Source organism: Rhinatrema bivittatum, chromosome 15 (genome assembly GCF_901001135.1).
Source record: "Rhinatrema bivittatum chromosome 15, aRhiBiv1.1, whole genome shotgun sequence".
Classification (NCBI taxonomy): Eukaryota; Metazoa; Chordata; class Amphibia; order Gymnophiona; family Rhinatrematidae; genus Rhinatrema; species Rhinatrema bivittatum.
Window position 1 is genome coordinate 56,788,878 of NC_042629.1, and position 24,551 is coordinate 56,813,428.

At 42.3% G+C, this 24,551-nt stretch overlaps 1 protein-coding gene across 6 annotated transcripts in view; it reads right to left on the bottom strand.

Annotated features, from left to right (window-relative positions):
* Positions 1-24,551, bottom strand: part of SPEN (spen family transcriptional repressor) — a 294,674-nt gene that overhangs the window by 51,152 nt on the left and 218,971 nt on the right. For 5 of the 6 annotated variants that reach the window (XM_029578478.1, XM_029578477.1, XM_029578482.1 and 2 more), the window contains 4 exons: positions 23,356-23,469; positions 21,775-21,888; positions 19,842-19,942; positions 3,583-11,539 (listed from right to left, as the gene is read on the bottom strand). In XM_029578478.1, the coding sequence (XP_029434338.1) occupies positions 3,583-11,539; positions 19,842-19,942; positions 21,775-21,888; positions 23,356-23,469 (8,286 nt within the window). The remainder of the gene's footprint in view (positions 1-3,582; positions 11,540-19,841; positions 19,943-21,774; positions 21,889-23,355; positions 23,470-24,551) is intronic. The other variant, XM_029578481.1, reaches the window with a different exon arrangement.

The following is a 24,551-nucleotide window of genomic DNA, read 5'->3' on the forward strand; positions in this document are numbered from 1 at the left end:
TTGTAGATAGAAAGTTCTTTTTGGTGCCCTATTTGAATAACTCCATGAGGAGAAGGTCGGATCTGGAGTGGCAATGGAGACTATCTGAAGCACTGCACAGTGGACTTTCATTTGAGCCATCACTTCCCTTGACCTTCTCTCCAAAGAAATTCTCTTCATTGCAAGATAAGTCAATGAGCCTATCTTGGATATCCTGTCATGAAGTCTGAGGTCTATAGCCATACAAGTCTGCAGGTGCCAATACATACCATACAGAATCTCAATGCCATTTCATAAACATCAAAAGTTGAGTGGACCATGCATTTTTCACACGTCATACCTTTGTTCACTAGTGATTCCACAGTTTCATACTGCTGTAGGAGGACACTTGACAATCCCCTCCCCTCCTTCAGGATGAATCACATACACTGGCTCATGAAGAGATGATAGGATGCAATGCGGATGATGAGCATAGCTACCTGGTAAACCTGTCTCCTAAAAAGGTCAAGATTACAGGAATTCCTCTCCTTGGGGACCCGAGAAGTGGGATCTAGACCTCTTGGCCTTTTTGAGAATGGTTTTGACTACAACTGACTGATGAAGCAGTTGCTGCTTCTCAAATCCAGGAGCCTTCTAGACATGATACATCAGGGCTGCCTTCTTCTTCACTGGAGATACTGAGAGGGGTTCTCCCACATTCTCATCTGCATCTCTTGAAGGATCTCATGCATGGACTCTGCCACGATATCCCTGGTGGTACCCATGAATTGAAGGATGTCATTTGGCCCTTCCTCCTCCTGAAAATCAAAGGGAATGGTCTCGGCTTTTCTTTTCACAAAATCATCAAAGGAGAGATCTTCTAGAGGAGGCTTCGCCTTTCCAATAGGAGGAGAGGGATACAAAGGGAGACATTTTGACTCCGCCTGATCAGAGAAGTCACCAGATCCATAGCCAAACCCCTAGGAGTATTCCAAATCAGACCAGAGACCAGGGGCATGGACTGGACTCACATCCAGCAAGCAGATAAGGAATTAGAAAGGACAGCACTTGTCTGTTGGAGTTTAGACTACAATTAACTTCTGCGCCTCAGTGAAGCTTCCTTCCCCAATGCACTGGAAATCAACATTGATGCAGCAATATTCAATGCCCCTTTGGCAGATGCCTAAAAAGCTTTCAGCAAGGGCTGGACATAAGTCTGAAAGGACAATGACGCCATCAATGCATCTATACTTGCTATCTTGTGGTCCAAGTTTTCATGGATACTTCTATCCAGCAACTCCTCAAAAAATAACAACTTCATATAGCCTGGGAAGTAGGAAGAAACTTTGGCATCTGAAACTTTGGAAGAAGTTGTAATTCCTGAGAATGTTGTGAGAATAAGCTTTCCTCCCTACAGAAACACTTCGAAGGATTCAACACAATAGCCAGAATGTCCCTGCTCCCAACATTGCTCATCAACTGGAGTACAATGCTAGTGCTTTTTGGCCTTCACCTGATACATATCATCCAAACTCCTCAATGCTGACAGGGAAAAAGCCGAATACTGTGCTTTCTTCAGGTGGGAGGAGTCAGACAATGGTTTATCTCCCCATCCTTTTGGATGCTCAATGTTGAGGGGAACTGATGCCCTCAGTACCATCAGTAACTACGGCAACTCCTGAGTCCCTTGATGCCAATGGGCCAGACATGATGCTCCCAAAGAGCTTTTCTATTAGCTCTAGCCAGGAACACTATATCCTGGAGGGGTCATCATCTCACACAGGGAGCACCCAGAGACATTATAGTTCCCCCATAGGCAAAGCACACATCTATCATAGGGAACTATTTATTTATATAGTAACAGTAAATGACAGGAGAAAAAGACTTAAGTGGTCCTCCAGACTACCCAACAATTCTTTCCCCCTATTTAGGGTAATTGTTGCTCTTTGCAGGCTACCCCAGTCAACACAGGTTACAATTTTCTTTGTCTCCATTTTTTATGTATTTTTTTATTTATATACCATCTTTCATACACTTCAAAGCAGATTACATGCAGGTACTGTATGTAGTTCATCTAGCTACTTGAAATCCTCTGTTTATTCTATACCCTTTTAAATTCCATTACCTTCCTTGTCCTCAATACCTCTTCTTGGAGGGCATTCTATACATCCACCACTCTTTCTGTGAAGAAATACTTCCTGACACTCATCCTCCTTGGAGCTTCCTTCATATGACCCCTTGTTCTACAGTTTTCTTTCCATCGAAAAAGATTTTATTCTCGTGCCTTATTAATACCGTTCAGATAATTAAAATCCTGTTTCATATTGCCTCTGTCTCTTCTCTCCTCCAGGATATACATATTTAAGTCTTTCAATCTTATCTCATAGCTCTTGCTGCTGACCTTGCACCATTTTGATTACCTTTCTTTGGACTATTTCCATCCTATCTCCGTCATTTTTGAGATATGGTCTCTAGAACTGAACCCAGTACTCCAGATGAGGCACCAACAACCTGCACAGGGGCATTATCATGTCCTTTTTCCTGCTGGTTATGCTTCTCGCTACGCAACCCAGCCCAGTATCCCTGTGGCCTTAGCCCTGTGTTGATGTTGGTTCTGAATCAACTAATATTCCACTGAGCCCAGAATTCTGTCTCCAACAATGGTTAATCTGGATCACACTTGGAAGAAGTATCCAACTAATGGGGCAATCCCATTCATTGTTGCTCACCCCCAGAAAGGACGATCTCTAAATCTACGTGGCTAATAACTAATAGCAGCCTTGTCCTTCAGAAACTTGTCCAAGACTTTTTAAAATCCAGTTATTCTACTTGCCTCAACTATATCCTCTGGCAACGAATTCCACAGGTTAACTGTGAGGTGACTGAAAAAACATTTAAAAAAAAATTTGTTTCAGGTTTGTTACAGATTAATAGGGTGTCCCCCTAGTCTTATTTGAAAGGGTAAATACATGTTTACTATTAACTTTATTTCTGAATGTTTATAACTCACCTTTCTACAGTAGTAATCAAAGCAGGGAAAAAACCTTAGCATATCACGCATGATTTTCAAAATCTCTTAGAACCCCCTTCTCAGTTGTCTCTTCTTCAACCTGAACAGCCTAAACTGTTAAGTCTTTCATGAGGGAGCCATTCATTATTGCTCTTCTTTGTAACTTTTCTATAGGTCCACTGGGTCTTTTTAGACATGGAGGAATAAGAATGGCAATACTGAAGGTGTGATGACACCATGCAGAGGCATATTTGCAGTTTTGTTTACTATTCCTTTCCAAATTATTCCTAATATTCTATTTCATTTTTTGATCACTGCAGCACACTGAGCTGAGGATTTCAATGCATTGTTCACAATGACTCAAAGGTCTTTTTCCTGAGTGGTAACTCCTAATGTGAAACCCAGCATTGTGTAAATATAGTTAAGCTTAGAAAACCTAGGTTCAATTTGGCAAGGCCTTGAGCTAGGTTGGCTGGGGCAATCAGGTTCTGGGAAGCATTTCTTTCAAGGAAAACGCTGCATTCTGGTTGGCCTGTTGCAAAACCTCCAAGTTATCTAGTGAATATTTATATTTATATTTAAGGTAAACAGTAATTCAACCACAAATTTCTTACCTGGGATGGGGTTATGCTGCGGGAAGAAAGGCCAATGGATGATGCACCAGGAAACGGAGTGTGTGGTAGTTGAGCTCCTGGGTGGTAAGATCTTATGTCACTGTACACAGGTCGATAATCATGAAATGAAGTACCAGAAGGATGGATAAGGGGTACACCATGGGGTACCACAACAGGTTGTGTTAAAGAAATGCCAGACAGCTGAGAACTGGGAGGGACATTGAGAAGCCGGGACTCACTGTGGGGAGAGTGGGCCATTTTTACTTCAGGTGGTTTAGCCAGGTCTTTCCCAGGTTGTGGTGTTTTGCTGGCAGGCGGCGTTTTCACAGACCCTTCTGGTGTTCTAGATTGCCTTGTTTCAGGGTGGTGATCACCTACAGCTGCCAAATGAGGGTGCATCATCATCCTTACATCTCGGGGAACACTGTATGGATCAAGTCGCATTCCTGAAGCAGGCAAATGGTAGTCTGGCTGCATCACTAGTACATCAGACTGTACAGGTGCTGATCCTCTACATACAGGGTGGTGGTAATGCATGTCATCATCCTGGGGATGCTGAGAAGATAGTGGAGACATGACCATATCTCTGACAGGAGCTGGTTGAGGGGTGCTTGACCTTTGGGGTCGAATGTCAATCTGAGTCTGCAGAGCTGCTCTAGGAGAGTGTAGTGCTTCTGGTCTGATGCCATATGATATGCCAGGCAGAGGGGGTGTGTTCATTCTTACATCACCTTGTGAGAGGTGACTGAGGGATACTGGCTGGGTCACACTATGAGGTGGCATGATGACCGTCTGCTCTGGATGTATGCTGGATATGTATGGAGGCACAGAGATTCCTGGACCCAACATAACAGTGTTGCTAGTTAAAGCAGCTGAAGAGGTGACATTGGGATGACAAGACCTAGGAAATTGAGACTGAGAATGTCCAGTAGTACGAGGTGAGTGTGGCTCTTGTTTTACAACACCCAAATGAGGAAGGGTACGCTCTGTTGGAGTGCTGGGCCCTGAACGGACATGATTAACTTCTGAATGGATTTTACCAGATATGGAAGAGTGATGAGGACTGAGACCTGGGCTTAAATTTGTTGGCTGAAGAACTTTAGATTCCACCTTCAATGCAGTAGGATCTACAGTCTTTTTATTAGCAGAAGACATACTTGGAGAGTGCATTTTCTGGTTATGCACTAGAACTGGAGGAGTGTTAACAGGCTGAGAGAGAACTTTAACAGCTCCAGGTTGAGAAACAGAGTTTAGGCCAGAAATGTGGCATGATTCTGACTTTTCAGAGGAACGATCTTGTTTCACAGATGATATTACAGGTGATGCATTGTATGGTTGCGATCCTAAGACCAAAGAAGAATGGGTGGAGACATAACCGGCAGAGGTTTGAGCACCTTTCGATGTTGGCTGGGATGGTGTAATAGGCTCTTGTTTAATCTGAGATTTAGATACAGATTGCTGAAACTCTATATCTACAGCACTTGCTGGGGGAATCTGACTGATCTTTGCACTAATTCGTTGAGGCCCTTCTGTCTTCTGCCCTGAATAACTCAGTACCACAACACCCTCTGAAGTGTTAACCCGCAAGCCTGGGCTAGAGCCAGTTTCCACAGGCCTATCTTCAATAATAGACATAGCTTGTTTCATACATGACCTGTTATCGTTTGTACTTGCCCTCTGCTTGTATTTTGGAGAAGGGATAGTCGGGGGGGCTGACTGAGGTGGTTGCTTTACCAATGTTATCCTGGGAGTATCATCAAAATCAAAACTGTGGGACATTCGACTGATAACTGAAGTAGCTTTTGGAGCAATGACTGTGGTTATTTTTTCCTTCTCAATGAAAACAGGTGCTTCAGCTGCAGGAGGAACCACAGTATTGGTAACAGGAACTGCTGTTTTCTCCTCAGATACTGGTTTTATGGCTTCCACTGGTGGATGAGATGATTCTTCCACACGAGGTGCACTAACTGGCTCAGCTATAGCAGTGGTAACAATTGTAGTTGTGATACCTGCGGATGAAACATATTTGGGCTCCATTAGAATCTTCCTCAAGGTGCTGGAATTTGTATCAATATCAGAAGCCTTAGTGTCAGGAGGCATAGCTGGTGGAGGAGTGGAACGAGCACGGGATTCATCATGCCTTTGCATCCATTCTGTTATAATCCCAGTACTGGAATGATGAGGAACTATTCCAGCTGGGACAGGAGTTGGTAATTTTGCTGCTGTAGCAGAAGGAACTGTAGGAACCGTTATACTTGATGAACTTGGAGGTGTTACAGGTGCACTTTCAACACTTGACTGTAAGTTGAAACTTGTTTGGCTTACATCATCCACTGGAACAGCAAAAGGTGGCAAGTCCACAGGAGCTGCTCCTTCAGCAGAAATCTTGCTTTCAATAGCAGAATCAAAAGAAATGGTCTCAGTCACTATATTCAGACTTGGTTTAGAAATATTCTGTTCAGGAAGTGCTGGGAGAATACTTTCATTATTCTTTTCATCTTTCAAAACTTCTGCTGTTAATGATTTGATTTCCTTCTCAATAGGAGACCTGCCTCGTATACTTCCAGGATCAAAATTACTGGTATCCACAGTTTCCACTTTCTTGCTGGCATACCTTTTACTTTTCTGACGCGTTATCTTTGTACGCCTTTTTCGAGGAGCATCAGCCTCTTGTAGAGGTTCTGCTTCTTGTGCAGAGTTTGAAGATTCACTTAAACTTATCTCTCTCTCTTTAGTGTTTGAAGTTTCTGGTACTGCAGTGGAGGCAGGAGCAGTTACTGAACGCTCTGTACAGTTAGCTTCTGATTCTAAGATATTGCTTACTGCCTGAACAGTTTCAGGCTCCATTACTTCTTGTTGTGAAGGAACCACCACTGGATCTCCTGAAACTTCAGAGTCTGCTTCAGCGGGATATGTTGGGGGAGCTGGAAAGTTTTCTGCATCAGTAGAAATATCATAGATAATGGAACCAATTGCTGCCGCAAGCTCAGTTTCATTAGCCTGATGTGCAGGTTTTTCTCCTTCCTCCTCCTGACGAACCTCGGACACATCAGCTGCCTGATCCTTATATGCAGCAAGTGCAGAAGTTTCAGTGAGCTTTGCAATGTTCTGAACAGCCTGTTCAAGTTCAATTTGCCTGGCTAACTGTGCAGCCTCAGGAGAAAGCTTGGGTTCGTGTGTTGCATCGATTTCAGATGTGTCTGGGAATGACACCTCTGGCTCTGTTTTTATGAAGGGGGGTGATAAATTATCTTCTTTTGGGGGGCTTTTTATTTTTGCTGATGACTCTGCCACAGGTTCAGCATCCTCTTCACTTGGCCTCAGAGCACCTTTGACCTCATCTACATTGAGACGTATTTCTACATTTTTCAAACGCAACTCTTGCTCTAAAGTTGTTTTTGCACTTCTAGGTCTTCCTATTTTAGGTTTAATAACTTTTTCAGGGGCTTTTTTCTCAACAATTTCAACTGGCGAGACTTCTGGGGTACTTTTACTTGTCTCTGCTTCCTTTTTGTCACGTTTTTGCTCTGATGCTGGTTCTTCTTTCGGAGACTTCACTTTATTGCTTTCATTACTTTCTTGAAGGGACTTTTGGGTAGCATCTTCGTTGGATTCTGCTAACACATCTGGTACTTTTGGTTCATTTTTCCCTTTTTTCCCTGTTTGACTACCAGAAAATGAAGGATGATTGTGTGAGAGTTTCTGAGATCTTGGAGACCTCCATCCCTCTACAGGTTTGGGTATGTCAATTGTTTCTTTAGTTTCAACCTCTTCCACCTCTTGCTTTGCTTTATCCACTTTGATGGGTACTATCTCTTCTGCTGTCTTTCTACGAGATTTTGGAGGTCTCCCTCTTCTTGGTGGATTAGGTACAGTTACAACTGTTTCTTGTGGTTCTTTTTCTACTCTCTTTCTGGTAGTCCTTGGTGGTTCTACTGGTTCTTTTATTAAAGATGGACCATCATTGTCTCCTGTGCTAGCATACACTGATCTTACATTTCTACGTCTAGTTCGACCAACTGGCAAACTTAGTTCTGAGATTTCGGGCTCCACTGCAGAGCTGGGTGATTTAGCAGCATTTCTTGAAATTTTCTCTGTCTCCAGTTTCAGTTCTACAAGTTTCTGGACCTCACCACGTGGAGAGGTTGATTGATTACGTTTCTCACGGTCAATTCTTTCACTCTTCCTTGTGGCAGGTTTCTCTGTGACTTTGGCAGAAGATGCCTGCACAGGAGTCTTTGAACGTTTATTTTTGTATGATTTTTTATCTTTTACAATGACAGGGGGTTCAGTTTCCATGTCATTGTCAGAAACATGAGGTGGTATCTCTGTTATACTTTCTGATTTCTGAATTGTACTAGAATCACTGTTTGCAACAGTCAAAGATTTTTCTTCCTTAGGTTCACTAGATTCTTCTGTTTTTTGAATGGGTTTGGAAAATTTTATGTTGGGCTCTGTTATTTCAGGTTCTACATCCACACTGATGTCTACTTCAGAAAATGATGCACCTGGTGTCGGTGGCTTGGTATCTAGATATGAGGGATTCTCCCTTGGCATGGAGTCTTCAGGTGGTAGAGGGGCTATTACTATTTCTTTTTTTTCCTCTATGACCGGAGCAGGTTTTAATAATTCTGGAAGATCAACTGTATTAGAAGCAGCGGGTTCAGATACAGGTTTTGATTCTTCTGGTGCAGGTTCCAATGGCTTTTCTTCTCTTGCTGAAATCACATCATTTGATGCTTTTTCACTTACAGTTTTCTCTGAAACCAATAGGGCTGGGTCTGGTGTTGCCATTGTAACTGAAGGTAATGATGGAGCTGTGATTGAGGGTGGCAGTGGAAATGTGACTAGAGGTGGTGCCCCTGATGAGGGAGATCTAAGTTCTGGCTCTTTAGCATCAAGAGTTGAATCTGGTGTCTTGGGTTGGATCTCTTTCTCTTCCTGCTTTTCAGTCTCCTTTGGTTTTTGATCTCTTTCTTTTTCTTTTTGTTGCATCCGTGTGAGTTCAATAAACCTGCTATGAAACAAAACAACTGGCTCTTGCACTAAATCAGGTATGCTAGTCACCACTTCAGAAGACACTTGCTTGCCACACAGCCTACCAGACATGAGGTCAAGGTCATCATCTTTTCTTTCTAGATGTTGCAGGCGTTTTGAGTCTTGTTCAAAGATGGAACTATGCAAAAATCGGGACGCAAACAATTCTTGTCTTTCCTGTTCTTCCTCTTTATGATCCTCTTTCTTATCATCCAGTTTTCCTTCTGAATCTGTCCTAATTTTTTTCTTTTTCATATACCATGAAGGAATAGGTCTTGGAGCAGAGTCTACTTTCTCTTTGTCTTTGTTGTTTCTAAAGCTAGCAAACCTGGAGTCCCAGTCTAAAAAAGACCAATTTTCTTCTCTAGATGAAGAAAGGGATTTAGCTCTTTCAAGCAAAGCCTTAGTATCTGGTGTTATTGTTTTGTCCAATGCAAAAGAATAAAACTTGTTTCTCTCTAAAGAGCTAGAAAGTCTTTCATCTCTTTCACGTGACTTTTCTTCTCCATCTCGTAGCAAAAAAGAAAATCTAGAGCCTTCTAATAAAGACGAGACTTTAGGGGAATGGGGTTTGCTGTCATTTTCCTCCTCTGAGTCTGAAGGTACCTCTCCTGGTTCCAGGTCCCTTAGGGATCGTTTTCGTATGCTTTCTCTTTTCACTACACTGCTTGGGAAGCTGATGTCTCTACCAGGTTCTTGCTTCACTTGACAATCCCATTTGTTTGATTCTTCTTCAGAACTCAGAATGGACAACTTAGCTTTAGCAATATCCATCATCTGCTCTCTCTTGCTGGATTCATATGGGTTAAATTTCAGGGAGTCCTCCCTGACTGTCATATTGGAACAAGAAAGGCCCTTTTCATCTATTTTTGGTGATTCTTTCATTTCTTTCACTGGTAGCAGCCTAGGAGAATCTAGTGTGTCCTCATCATCATGATAGGGAAAAAGTCTAAGATTTGGAGAACAAGCAGTCCTTTCAGAATCCTCACTTATTTGGCGAGAGCTTCTATAATTTCTCTCTCTTTTAGTGCTAATCTCAAACTCATAATGATCAGTCTTTTTCCTTTTACTAGGGGGAGAATCATCTGTGACATCTTGAGGGGGTTTACCCACCTCATGCACAAGGCTACGTTTCTCATACTCATCTATTTCTTTCTTAGGACTGCCAAACTTCTCAGATTTTGCTATCTCTATTTCCATCTGCTGTTTAAGCCGTCTGCTTTGCTCCATTTGCTTCCGGTAGCTTTGTGTGTGGTCAATGTCTATGCCAATCTTTTCTTCTGGATCTGCAGACAGAGGTTTCTCTTGACCAAGTTTATGATCATGAAACTCTTCAGGAAATCCATAGTAATTTTTCCTACCACCTTCTTTAGTCATTTCTTTTTCTGTTCCTTGATCATCCATTAGCTGTATTTGCCTATGCTGTGGTTTTATGAGTTTCCTGACAGGGATTTCTTGAGGTTCTAATAGTTCATCAACTGGCTCTCCCAATCTTGATTGCAGCTCTAAGCTTGTACGCAAACCCAATCCCACTAAAATACTAGCAGACTCCTGACTTTCTTTGGGGCTGGTACCAGTAATAAACCTTTCAGTTTTGATTTTTCTTAATTCTCTTTTAAGCAGTTCTTTTCTCAAGGGCTTTCTTTCAGACTCCACATCCCTTAATATGGTAGTTTCTTTGAAGGAATTGGTCATATCAGGTTGCTTTTTTATGACCAGGCGTACATCTTCCTCATCTTGGCTGCTTCTTTTGACTTCCAGCTTTTGCCTGTCAGGTTTCAGATTTACATCAGCGAACCGTCTTTTACGAGCTTCCAGTTTGTCAAGATCTACTGCATTAGTCACTTCCACAGTTTGCTCTCCTTTAAGGTGCTTCTTGGCTTTTAGTTTTCCATCTTTGTCTACTACCTCCACATGGCTGGCAAGCACTTTTTCTTTTGGCACTTTACTCCTAATAGCTTCTGGTTTACTCTGGTCAAGTTTTGGTTGTTCAACTCGAGATATCTGGACTTTTTGCTCAAGAGGTGGGGACTTAACTGTGTCATTGTCAAGTTTTCCTCGCAATTTATCCAAAGCAGGTGGATCTACAACTTTCCCTTCCTTTTCTTTTACTCTTGTCAGCACCACACATGGCATTAATTCTAGGCGATTTTTAGATGCCCCTTCTTTGTCAACTTTATCTTTAATTGGTTTACTGTTGCCCTTTAATTTTTCAGGACTGGTCTCCCTTTCATTTTCCTGGTCAGTTTCAGAAGACTGTGAGCTTGGTGAATTAATTTTTGTTTTTCGTTTTAACTTATCGCTTTTATCCTTTTCTGTTTTTTCAGGCTTCTCCTTTCTCATTAAACGTTTTTCTTTGTCACTCCTTTCTTGTTCAAAAGGACGTTCTTTATCTACTTTTTCATTCTTGACAAAACGTTCTGTGCGGGCTTTGTCAAGTTTATCGAATCTTGGAGGAGAAAGTGAACTGCAGCTTCCACTATGGTCTGAGGAGCGGCTGTAGATTCTACGTTCAGAGTCACTCTGCAGTCTTTCAGATTGTGAAGGAGATGCTCCAGGGCTCTGAGGACGCCTTGAATGAGTTGGACTTTGACTGCGTTCCATTGGTCTCCTTTCATGATCTCTGTCCCGGTCAGATTCAAATCGTTCCCGCTCTCTTTCACGTTCCCTCTGTCGGTAACTGTATTCCCTTATGTCTTGCTCATAAGGGTCTCTGTATTCCCTATATTCCCTTGGGTCCTCATAGTATCGAGGGTCATAATAATCTCCTTGGTAAGGATCCCAGTCTGCATAAAATTCTCTGCTTCGTGCTGGGTATTCTCTCCTAGGATCCTCTGGAAATGTGCCAGGTGCTCGAACAGTGTCATAATATGTACGATCTGCAGTGTATTCATATGATCCTCTACGGGTCTCTTCTCCTCTGCCAAAAAAACAGACAGACAGCATGGTCAGATTTTAACATTCTCAAGGTTTATTACATTCCCTGAACAGAGGTGTCCAATGCTGGAGGAGTGTAATAGAAATTTATATTCACTACCTTGTACATTTGCCTACTTTATGATTCTTCCCTCCACTATTCTTTTTGAAGATGACTTGAAATGGTAGTACATTTAAAAATGGGGAGGGGGGGGGGATCTTCTGAAAAATGTACCAAACTTCACATTATTATTATTTTGCATTATATAGCATCCTAAACCAGAAAGCTTTATAATAAATTCATTAATTTATACACACACACACACACATATATATATATATATATATATATATACATACACACGATCCAAAAAGTGTCTCTTGGATGTTTAAGAATATTGTCTGATGCACTCATACTGCATTAATTCCTTTTGCCAGATCTTAAATTGAGAATTTTTTTTTTTGCCATCTTTTCACTCTCCAAATCTGAAATATCACTTGATTTTTGAAAAGTTTAGTCTACAGCAGCATGGTATAAGCACTGGCACTTTCTCTAAGGAAACTCAAGGGCTCTTTTTCAGAGACCAATGAAAATACATTCCACGGAAGACTGTAAATTGCTATCCAATTAGCTGTCACACAACACACAGAGAAAAACAGAATTTAAAAGTGTGATGAATTAAATTTCAATAACTCTATTATCCAAGCATCTTTTACAATGTCATCTGAGAATAATGTAGTAAAAACGGAAAGATCCTTGATTTGCAAACACAGCAATACATGTACTAGTACTAGAGTTTCTTTGTCACCACAGGAACTACAAAACCTAGTAGAATGCAAGAATAGCAAAAATTTATAGGAAAAAAACATTTGAATTCCAATCAATTACATAAGATTCATGTGCCTGTAGTGACATTTTATTAAACCGTATAACTCTTTAGAACAATGTACAATTTAAAGTCACTTCCTAGGTAAAACAGATTTAAAAACTGAAATTGTAAGGAGGAAGAGAATTAAAAGGGCACAGAAGGTGTTGATAGGAGTCAGAGAGGATGTATATTTGTCATAAATGAAACCTAGCCTAGATACTATACAATTTTAGCAGAAAACATGATACTAGGAGTCTCTAAATGTGACCTCCAATGGATAATGACTACATCCATTTGTGACTTTAATCAAAATTTCAATTAAGTCAAAATTCCAAGAACCAGCTAGTGGCAAATTTATCTTGGTTAAAGTTACGTATAACTTTTCATGGATATTCACTGAAACTTATCCAGATAAGTCTGCTGTTGCATATATGCAGATAAAATTATGGTCATTATCTTTACCCTGGTAAAGTTAGGACAGATATTTTTCTGACCATAATAGAGTACATAACTTTAGCTGGAAAGCACTCAATATGTGCGCTGAAAGACTAAAGTTTTGCTCCACCCCTATTTTGCATCTTTTTGGCCAAGTAAATTCTGTGCTTACAAAAAGTTATGCACACAAAATTTATAGTCAGAAAGAAATATTCAAGCATCATATTTTGGGCGGGTAACAAAATATTAACCACACAAAACCTTTGATATCAACTTCACGGTGTATAAATTCTTGAAATCCACAGAATATTTTCTTGCTATAAAGGTCATGAATCATTTAAGATACAGGATAGGGCAGTGCTGTGAAAAACCAGAAAGGAAGATGAAGCAACCAACTTTGGAGTTAACTAAAATGATTTACTTTCTTACTATACATTTTTAGCTAGTACTAAAGTACTACTGGCAGAAACCAGCTCCCCAGTAATAACTTATAAGGGCTTTCAAACCACAATGCTCCTGAAATGTAGAAATTACTTACCTGATAATTTCATTTTTCTTAGTGTAGACAGATGATCTCAGGACCAATGGGTATTGTGCTCTCCTGATAGCAGATGGGAGACCGCGTCAGATTTCAACTCTGACGTCAGCCTACATGTACCTGTGCAGCATGCTTAGCTCTTCAGTATTCTCCTCGAAAAGCCAGTCTGGATATATGTTGCTTGAATCTTGATTACACTTGAGGATACTTGATTAACTTTGAACTGGTTCAACTGATTATATATATAAAAACATTTTGGCACTGGAGACTGCCAGTGCGCTGAAACAATAAATGCCGACACCTAGGTAACTGCGGGTGTCTTAACACAGAGGTAGGCCTAGGCTTACCCGTACAGTCTCGAGATTGATATCAGAGGTTCTCTATTTCTGGAGCAGCCATGGGCGGGATGCCGAGTCCACCTGTCTACACTAAGGAAAACGAAATTATCAGGTAAGTAATTTCTCCATTTCCTAGCGTGTAGCCAGTTGGACTCAGGACCAGTGGGATGTACAAAAGCTACTCCCCTACCAGGTGGGAGGCTGCTCGTGGCCCACTTAGTGCTGCCCTTGCGAAGGCTGTATCCTTCCTGGCCTGGACATCCAGGCAGTAGAACCTGGAGAAGGTGTGTAGGGAGGACCATGTCGCCGCCCGACAGATCTCGGCTGGCGAAAGCAGACTAATTTCAGACCAGGGGACTGCCTGGGCCGTTGTAGAATGCGCCTTAACCTATAGAGGTAGTGGTTTTCTTGCCTCTATGTAGGCAATATTAATGACTTCTTTGATCCAGCGGATCTATGGTCGCCCGCGAAGCCGCTTCCCCTTGTTTCTTCCCACTATGAAGGATGAACAGGTGATCAGTTTTGCGCAAGGCTTCCGATCTCTTGAGATATCAGACTAGGATTCTGCCGACATTCAGGTGGCGAAGGAGGTGTGAGTCTTCCGAACCTGTGTGTTCATCCTGTGATGGTAAGGATATGGTCTCGTTCATATGGAACTGGGAAACCACTTTCGGAAGGAAGGATGGTACCGTACGCAGCTGTATGGTGCCTGGGGTGAACCTGAGGAACGGTTCTCGACAGGATAATGCTTGAAGTTCGGAGATGCGCCGAGCTGAGCATATTGCGATCAAGAATGCAGTCTTTTAAGGTTAAGAGGCGTAGAGACAGTCTGAAGGACTCCCCTGCTAGGAAGTCTAGTACTAGGCTGAGGTTCCATAGAGGCACCGGCCACTTTAGAGGTGGCCAGATTTGTTTAACTCCTTTCAGGAAGTGAGACATATCAGGATGAGTTGACAGTCTGATGCCGTCCGCTTCGGACCTGAAACAGGCCAGTGCAGCGACTTGAACCTTGAGGGAGTTGAGCAACAACCCCTTCTGCATGCTGTCCTGTGGGAATTCTAGGATCGTTGGAACCTTGGCTGTCCTCAGAAGGAGGGCGTGGTCTTCACACCAGGCTTCAAATACTCTTCAGATCCGTATGTAAGACAGAGATGTGGAGAACTTGCATGCTCGGAGCAGGGTGTCAATCACGGCTTTTGAGTAGCCGCACTTCTTTAGGTTAGTCCTCTTAAGGGCCATACCGTAAGAGAGAATTGAGCTGGGGTCTTCGTGGGAGATCGGTCCCTGCTGAAGAAGGTCCCTGTATGGCAGTAAACGTAGAGGGTTCCCCGCCAATAGTCTTCGCATGTCCGTGTACCATGGTCTTCTTGGCCAATCCAGGGCGACTAGTAGGACTAGTCCCCTGTGGTGCTCTATCTTGTGAATGACCCTGCCCAGTAGCGGCCAGGGTGGGAAGACATACAGGAGGTCTTCCTCTGGCCAGTTCTGGACGAGAGCGTCGATTCCTTGAGATTGTGGTTCTAGTCTGCGGCTGAAGAATCTGGGGACTTGGGCATTGTGACGAGTTGCTAGGAGGTCCATGGCTGGGGAACCCCATCGATTGACTATCATCTGGAAGGCTGTGTCTGCCAGCGACCATTCCCCCGAGTCTAGGCTCTCTCTGCTGAGGTAATCCACTGAGATGTTGTCTTTTCCCGTGATGTGGGAGGCAGAGATCCCTTGCAGCTTTGTTTCTGCCCACTCCATGAGAGGGTCTATTTCCAGAGACACCTGCTGGCTCCTGGTTCCTCCCTGGCGGTTGATATAGGCCACGGTTGTGCATTGTCCAACATGACTGACAAGAGTCTGTGGCTGAATCGCAGGCAGACTAGTCTGACCACTCGAGCTTCCAGGCGGTTTATGTTCCATTCCGCCTCTTCTTTGTTCCATTGTCCCTGGGCTGTTAGTTCCTGAAAGTAGGCTTCCCACCCTCGCAGACTCATGTCCGTGGTGAGCAAGATCCACTTTGGTGCGGATAGGTTTAGGCCTCTGCTTAGGTGTTCTTCTTGTAGCTACCATTGAAGCTGATGCCGAACCTCTGTCAGTAGCTGGAGGCGAATTGAGTAGTTCTGGGACACTGGATTCCATCGTGACAATAGGGAGCGTTTAGTGGTCACATATGGGCCCTTGCCCACGGAACAACTTCCAGAGTTGAGGTCATGAGGCAGAGGACTTGAAGGTAGTCCCATACCTTGGGGCGAACCGAGTTCAACAGGTTTCACAATTGACCCATCAGTTTCCTTCTCCTTGGAGGGGGAAGGTAGACCTTGTCCAGCTTGGTATCGAACCGGACTCCCAGGTATTCTAGTGACTGGGAGGGCTGTAGGCAGGTATTAGCTGTGTTCACGACCCACCCGAGCTCTTGTAGTAAATTCTTGACTCTGGTGGTCGCATGGCGACTCTCCTCCAGAGACTTTGCTCTGATCAGCCAATCATCCAAGTAACAATGTAACAGAACTACTTCTTTCCTCAGTGCTGCCGCTACTACCACCATAATTTTGGTGAAGGTTCTGGGAGCGGTGGCTAGTCTGAAGTGTAGCGCTCGAAATTGGTAATGATTGTCCAGTATCGCAAAGCACAGGAAGCGCTGGTGGTCCTGATGGACCGGGATGTGAAAGTAGGCTTCGGATAGGGAGGTTAAGAATTCTCCCGGTTGCACTGCCATTATAACGGAGCATAGGGTTTCCATGCAGAAGTGTGGTACCTTCAGGTAATGGTTGACTGCCTTGAGGTCCAGGATGGGTCGGAATGTTCCTTCTTTCTTGGGAACGATAAAATAGATGGAATAGTGACCAGTATTTTGTTGAGACGTAGACACCGGAGTTATTGCCTTCAGGCTGAGTGGTCTTGCTAGCGTGGTTTCCACTGCCAATCTCTTGGAGTGGGAGGGGCATGGTGATCTCATAAATTTGTCTGGGGGAATGCTTTGGAATTCCAGGGCGTATCCCTCTTGAATGATAGTTAGGACCCACTTGTCAGATGTTACTTCGACCCATCTTTGGTAGAAGAGGGTAAGTCTGCCCCCTATGTCTTCTTCCTGTGGATGGGCCTGCGTCTTCTCATTGTGGGGCACGGCTGGAGCCTGCCCCTGAGCTTGCTCCTCTCTTAATGTGCTTGTTCCGAAAGAACTGAAACCTTCCTGAAGTACGAGGTGCCTGGGACTGTGTGTTCCTGTAAGGTTTAAAACACTGCAATCCTCTACCCTTGGTCTTCGGGTGGAGGAGCGCTATGTTCTTTTGTTCCTGTCTTCAGGTAATCGGGGTACTGGGGATTCATCCCATTTGTTGCCTCACTTCTCCAGTTCGCTTCCAAACAGGAGAGATCCTTTAAAAGGCATTTTTGTGAGATTCGCCTTGGAAGTCGCATCAGCCAACCAGTTTCGGAGTCATAATTGTCTTCTGGCCACCACTGTGGCGGCGACACCCCTGGATAATGTGTGCACAAGGTCAGTGGTAGCATCGGTGAGGAAGGAGACCGCAGGTTCCATCGCTTCTCTGGGCGTGGTAGCGTCTCTGGAGAGGATCAAACAGGAACGTGCCACCAAGGCACAGCAGGAGGCAATTTGTGGTGTCATTGCTGAGACATCAAAGGACTGCTTAAGGATGGCTTCCAGCCTTCTGTCTTGGGTGACCTTCAGTGCCGCCCCTCCCTCCACAGGGATTGTGGTGCGTTTTGAGACACCGCAGATCACAGCCTCCACTTTAGGGAAGCGTAGAAGTTTTTGGCTGTGGGTTCCAGCGGGTAAAGGGCTTCTAGTGCCTGTCCCCCTTTAAAACTGGCCTCTGGAGCATTCCATTCCAGGTCAATCAGTTCCTTGATGGGTTCCAACATAGGAAAATAGCAGGATGCTTTACGGATGTACACCAACATGGGATTCTTTTAGGTTCCAATGAAGGGTCCATGCCTGGGAGACCCAGTGTCTTCATAGTTTGGGACACGAGGGCTGGTAATTCGTCTTTGTGGAAGAATCGGAGCATGGTCCGGTATGGCTCCATCCCTGGAGGGATTTCCCCTTCTTCCAGGGAGTTTGTTTCCTCCTCTGAGGTGTCTGGCTCTCCATCCGGGATGATCTTGGATAGGAGAGGCATGTCTCGAGAGCCTCAGGAGATGCTGGGAAGTGCTTGTGCTTCCGGCAGAGTTTGAGGCAAATGGACAGCAGGGGCTGGTTGCACCTGGACAAAGGTTTGCAGCCCTTTGAAAAATTTCACCCAGGAGAAGGTTCCTGGGTCCATGTTGATGCCAAGAGGGATTGTAGTGGTAGCCCCGGAGGAGCTTTCCTGTGGGGGTGCAGAGTTGGACATAGTTAGGTCTGGAGTGCCATCATCAGTGGTTCCGGATCCCTCTCCTGGCTGTGGGAGGTCTTGATTGGGCTCTACCTGGTTCTGTTCGCACTGCTGGCACAGCAGGGATTCTAATTCAGGCTGCGCAGCTCTGAAGTGGCAGGCTGGGCAAAGGAAGGTTCCCTTGGCCTTCTTGGATGGTGGTGCCATTGTTTGTGCGCGTGTAGGGCTTAAAAATTCGTCCGTGCGAGAGTTATGCGCGCGGATGCCCTTAGTTGTGCGCGTCGGGAGCGCAGAAGTTATGCGCAGTACGTATGCACAAGTTATGCGTGCAGGCGGCGGATTTTTTGTGCGCGTGGCACAATTATGCACGCAGTTGTGGGTGCGGCCTAGTTGTGCGCACAACCCAGATGTGTGCGCAGTTAAGCATATATCCCTACGGATGCACTCAAGTTAGGGGCCTCTGGCCTGCTCCGAGTATACCGACGGCGAGGGGGGAAGATGGTGCTGGCGACCCCGGCAACAAGATGGCGGACCCCCTCCATGTGTGTCCATCGTGTGTGTGGACCCTTGACCAGATCGGGGCCTAGCCAGAAGGCGGCTGCTCAACCCGATTTAAACCTCATCGGAGAAAGGTCGGTAAGGCTGTTCGAGCTCTGGAGACTGGAGACTTAGAAGAAAAGGTTTCTACCTTACCTGGTCTCGGCGCTTACTGGTCAAGTGCCGGGCGGTCTCCAGCTGCGGGGGAGGGGGGAGGGAAATACCTTCACCGCCGTGCTCGAATCTGCACCCACTGCCTTTCAGCCACCCTGGGGGCATCACCCACGCTGGGGATCGGCTGGCGGACTAAGGCTCACCTCTGAGAAATATGGAATCGACCTCAGGAAAGTCTTGACTGGGTGAGGGACCATTAGGTTTCACTGCAGGAGACGTGGGGCTCTCTTCTTAAAGGTAAATTTTCTTCCTTTTTGTAAATGATACACTATTCTCTTTTGGATAGTGTCAGCATCTGCTATGGGAGATGGAAAAATACTAAAGAGCTAAGCATGCTGCATGGGTATATGTAGGCTGACGTCAGAGTTGAAATCTGACTCCGTTTCCCATCTGCTATCAGGAGAGCACAATACCCATTGGTCCTGAGTCCATCTGGCTACACGCTAGGAAAAGAGATATTTCGAATCAAAGTACTCCTTTAAAGCAATAATACCAGAAATTTTCAATAATTCAATTGGATTTCAACAAAATAAGATACTCCTTTCACTGTGATCTATATTTAATTCCTGAAGGGATATCAGTCCTTAAATCTTTTGGAAGCTTAAGCTACTGCTACCATTATGAATTGAAGGAAACTAAGGCACAGTTGTGCAATCAGAACCCTATAAGGGAATCAAACTGAGGCATAAAGTATAAATGTAGCCATGCGGTTTAAGAATGAACTCAGCAGGGGATTTTTAGAACAGTTTCACCAAAACAAAAGGTTATGTCAAGCAGAAGTATATTAAAATAAAATATATATTTAGACAATAAAGGAACAATACTGAGGAATAAAATCAAGAGAAGAAAGAAATGAGAACACATGAAGGCCAGCTGATATTTTGAAGACTCTACACTGCTTTAACATATCTGACTGCCAGATTTTCAGTAATTTATACCTTTCAGGATTATAACATAGCAATACTGTGTTGTAGATCTCTGCCAGGAAAAAGGGCTCTATGGGGAATTGGATCATTACTCATTGAGCCACATTTAACATTCTAATGCTGATTAAAGAATCTTAATTGAATCAGTTTATGAAATATGCCTGTACCTTCTTTCTGCTAACATTTCATAGAAATCTCGTATATCTTGACCTGATGACTCCATGGAACGATAAAAAGCCAACTGACTCTCTCTGTTTGCAAAATCCACCTAAAAAGAAAGAAAAAAAAATATAGTAAGCAAATAAATTACAGCGACTATGATGTAGTTACCAGATCAGAAAAATCCATGTTAGAAGCTTTCTTTCAGAAAAGGATTTTCAAAGAGCTATATGCATGCCAAGGTACTCTATAGTGGGAATGTAGGCAAATAAAATTCACAGCTAACAGGTCCCCCACTCACAAATATTTCAGTGAATAGTGACTTATGAGATTGGTAGCAAGTGAAATGTTCTTCTCATATGGAAGTTCAGCATGTATTGTGCTTTTCTACTAAACTTACTAGAGCATGAATCAATCCATGTGTCATTTAACATCTTGAGTAAAAGGCCATGTAGTTACAGCTATTTATTATATTTTCATCTATCAGTTCTAAGAGGTATATATATATATATATGTTAAAAAAAAAAAAGCAACCCTGTCTCAAATTGCCTAATATAGGATGGCCAGCTCTGGTCTCCAAGAGCCTCAACAGGTCTAGCTGAGAGGATGCCATAATGAATATGTGTGTGCGTGTGTGTGTATGTGTACATGTGTGTGTATGTGTATGTGTACATATTTGCAGACAATGAAGGGAGTACATGCCAATCTATCTAAAGCATATTCACTGTGGCTATCCTGAAAACCACACTTGTTTGTGGGTCTTGAGGATCAGTGAGTCCACCCTTTCCCTCCCTTATGGAATGAATGCTTTTGGTTATTTATTTATTTTAAAAGTTTTATATACTGCACTCTACAATGGGGTTAGATCGAGGCAGTTACATTCTAAAATAGTATCTGGTAATCAAGAGTACTCTGAGAAGCCTGGATTAATGCTTTGACCTCACACCATCAATAATAAAAGTTTTATTTTCACTTTCCTTATATATTTCACCTTCTCCTTGGATCTGAGTAGCTCAATGCTAGTTCCATGTATATACTTAGCATTCTTTCCCATGGTATATTTTTAACCCTTCTTTAAGGTGTGCCTGCATACATACATGCACATACACAAACACCCCCCTGCTGAAGCATCAGCTTAACCTAAGAAGTAGATCACATATTATAATTTCACCCTCGTACTTGGGTGAAATTATAATATGTGATCTACTTGCCCCGGGGGCTTTCATGACTTTTTATAAAAAGTTCTTTACTCAGAGTGAGTTTGAAAATAAATTATAATAAAGTTGGACCAGAGGTCTATACAGCTTGTTGCCATTTGCAAGCTGAGGTCATGAAGGTCCTACAAACTTGATCTGCTAAAAGATAAAAAAATTCTCTACTGAGGTTTAATTTGTATGAGTGATTGATTGATATTTTCCTCAGATTGCCGAGGTATATTGGGCTTTTTTGTTTGATTTTTGCAGTTTTGGTCTAGACAGAATGAGACCAGTTCCTTAGTAAACTGAACCACCACTTTGTGAACTACCGGTTTGTGTAAGAATATTGTATATCTACTCCTTCTACCTGCTTGGAGCTGTAAGTTACTGGATCAATAGATTACATTCCATATGAAGTTACTTGAAGTGATTCTTACCCTTTTTGTTAAAAAGGAGGGTAATTCAGAATTTCAGTTCCTTGGTATAGTTGTGTAACTGCTTACCAGTAACAACAGAAGTTTATATAAAGACTACCACATCAAAAAACTTAAGAAACTCCGGTTTGATTAAAAACAAACAAAAAAGATAAGATCATATAATACTGGGATTTGAGGGGAGGACAAGGCTCCTAGACTATAAACATTTAGATTTTTTTTTTTTAAGGTTACGAGATCTTAAAAGGCTAAGCATAAGAATTAGCTGAATGCATTTTAATTTTGTTTCTTATTAAGGTGGTTCTGCACACCTTAATTTTATTCCCACCAATCTTCCTCCCCTTGGTCTCTTTTACAGCTGCTTGTGCATATTCAATTTCATTGTAGAGAACCAGGGCCATGCCTTTTAAGCGATCAAACGCCACCTGTCAAAAAAAAAAAAAACAAATAAGAGCCTTATCCACTCTGGAGTGGGTTAAGGAGATCCTAGTCTGGATTTCTGTTCGCTCTAATAATGGCTTGATATTGCTGGCTTCCTCTTATCCCATGTAGTAAGACAGGTTCAGGCACTGGTTATCAATAAAGCTAAGATTTAAAAATCCATCCCAACAAATAAATCACCAATCCCTATGCAAAAATAGTTTTGATTTTAGAACTAAGTTTATTTCAGGCTCTTCTTTTAAGATATGTTGAACCGGAAAGGTTTGTAATAAGACAGAAAATACAAACTTTGGGGGAGGCTTTATTTTTCCTATATTATTGTTACTGGTAAGACAGTTGAATTTTAGGCACAAATAGTACCACCATCCTGAGCAGCAGGGAATGTTAATTATACATTCAACGCACACTGCAGCCTCTTTATCAAACTGTTGCAGCCACTTTACCCAAAACAAGTCCCTTAGTACTTCCCTCCTCTAGTAAATAGAGAAAACAAATTTAAGATCTTTCCCATGCAGTATTTATAGTTCTCAATGTAGCTGGAATTGCTGTGTTTTGTTACATTTGTTCTGTTTTTCTTTAGTCAAAAACTGAAGGAATTTAAATGCAGTTAGGTGCAGTTTTCTTCTTATTATACCATTTTTCTGGTGTTCTGGGAAAGTTCAAGGCTTCTTGCTACTAAGTATGCATGCAAACAAACCCACACAGGAGCATAGAAGCCGCTTTGATTTTAGTAACTGCAGCCTTTGTAAAAAGAAACACATAAACATATTGTTTTACACAGAGACTTCATTTAATAAATTACAGCTGCTTCCCTATCATTCAGATCATTACCAGGCAAGCTTCCCACCAAATTAAAAGAATTAAATGCTGTCCTGGGTATAATGGCAGGTACAATTGCAAAAGGCATTTTAAATGATTACACTTTACATTAAAGAACAAAAGAAGCAGCACACTAAGACCCAACAATTTCAGCTACTTAGGTGCTTTAAGGACTGCATACGGGAAATTTCAAAATCATATTAACTTTGTTTAAAATTTCATACTAAACTTATAATAGCACACTGATAACACTCAAAAGTCCTGGGTTCCACAGAAGTGTTACAAAGATGGTGTAGTGTATATGGCTGCTTGTGTACACGTGCGCATTGTGCATAGTTAAATATGTGTGTGTATACAGATACAGCCAGACCTGGATACTTAAAATTTATCGTAATGTTTACATATCACTACAGACTGACTAATCACATAACATTCCATGTACTATTCAAATTTGGAAACCTAAGGTTTGTTTGGTTTTTTTTCACTTTGGTTTGAATAAAACAAGTTCATAAAAATGTACAAAATAAACCAGGTCTGACCGTATGTATAATTCTAGTAAAGAACAGGATCCAAGAAGAGGAACATAGCAATAATATACTTTAAAACAAAGAAAAGACCAACTTCTCACCTACCTTTACTACAGGTCCATAACGGCAGAAATGCCGAGTTAAATACTGGTCTGTAATATTAGCAGAAAGTCCATCTAACCACACACAGTTGGTGGGCATACTCTTTCCAAAACCAAGCTATAAACAAGAAGAAACAGAAATTTCATCAGCATATATCGCAATTCTTTATTATAGGTGAAGAAAGGCATGTCACTCGAATAGTGAACTTCAGAGTAGAAATTAGCAATAAATACAAAATTTATTAAAACGACCCGGGGCTTTTTCACATACATCTGATCTCTTTGGATATAATATGAAATCTCACATTTTTAAGACTGTGTTTTCATTTTTAAATGTTTTTTTAAATGTATTGTCAACATTCATTTTGTGAATTTTCAGAACAATTTTCAAGCTTTCCTCCAAAAGTTAATGTTATGTCCAATAATTCCTCAAAAGATCATAATCAAATCATTAACTTCTAATGGATAGCATGACCATAAGGACAGATTCTGATATCTATTTATAAAGTAGAATGGATCAGAGGTGACACTATAATTAGTTTATCCGTACAGTGTCACTTCTAATTATTATTAAAAGGCGAGACAATCAGGATGTCTGGCTCTGCTATTGAATTTCTATAACACATGCCTCCATGTTAAAAGCAATAGCTTAAAAAAATTATTGCCTTTCTGGATATCCTTATACTTTAAAGTAGAGGCAAGTGACCAAATCTTTAGTCCAGTGTCATTAAGTCCACTGAAAACAACATTTGAAGCAATTATATTCCAAAATGTTTTGCATTCTGGAAACATTTTCAGCTGAGGTGCAGAGACAGCCAGTCAGTCATCCTCTCAGTGTTTGTCTGCTTCTTGTCAGAGAAGGTAAAATAGTGGTTTATGATTGTGCTATAAGGGGAAATGTCTGGATAAAAAAACAGTCTATATGAATCAAGCAGTATTCAAGCCAGTGCATCTGTGGAAATTCATCTAAAGCCATATATGCAGGCCTAACTATGCATAAAACTGTGAAGTAGGTACATCTTGGCTCACGGTGCAATTTTATCATTTGCTGTATGACCTTGTAAGCTTTGGTTTATGTCTTCTATAATCAATTTTGAATTTTCTCTGTTCAAAAGGAAAATTAGGTTCTTACCTTTGCTAATTTTCATTCCAGTAGTACCATGGATCAGTCCAGACAGCTGGGGTTATGCCTCCCCTCCA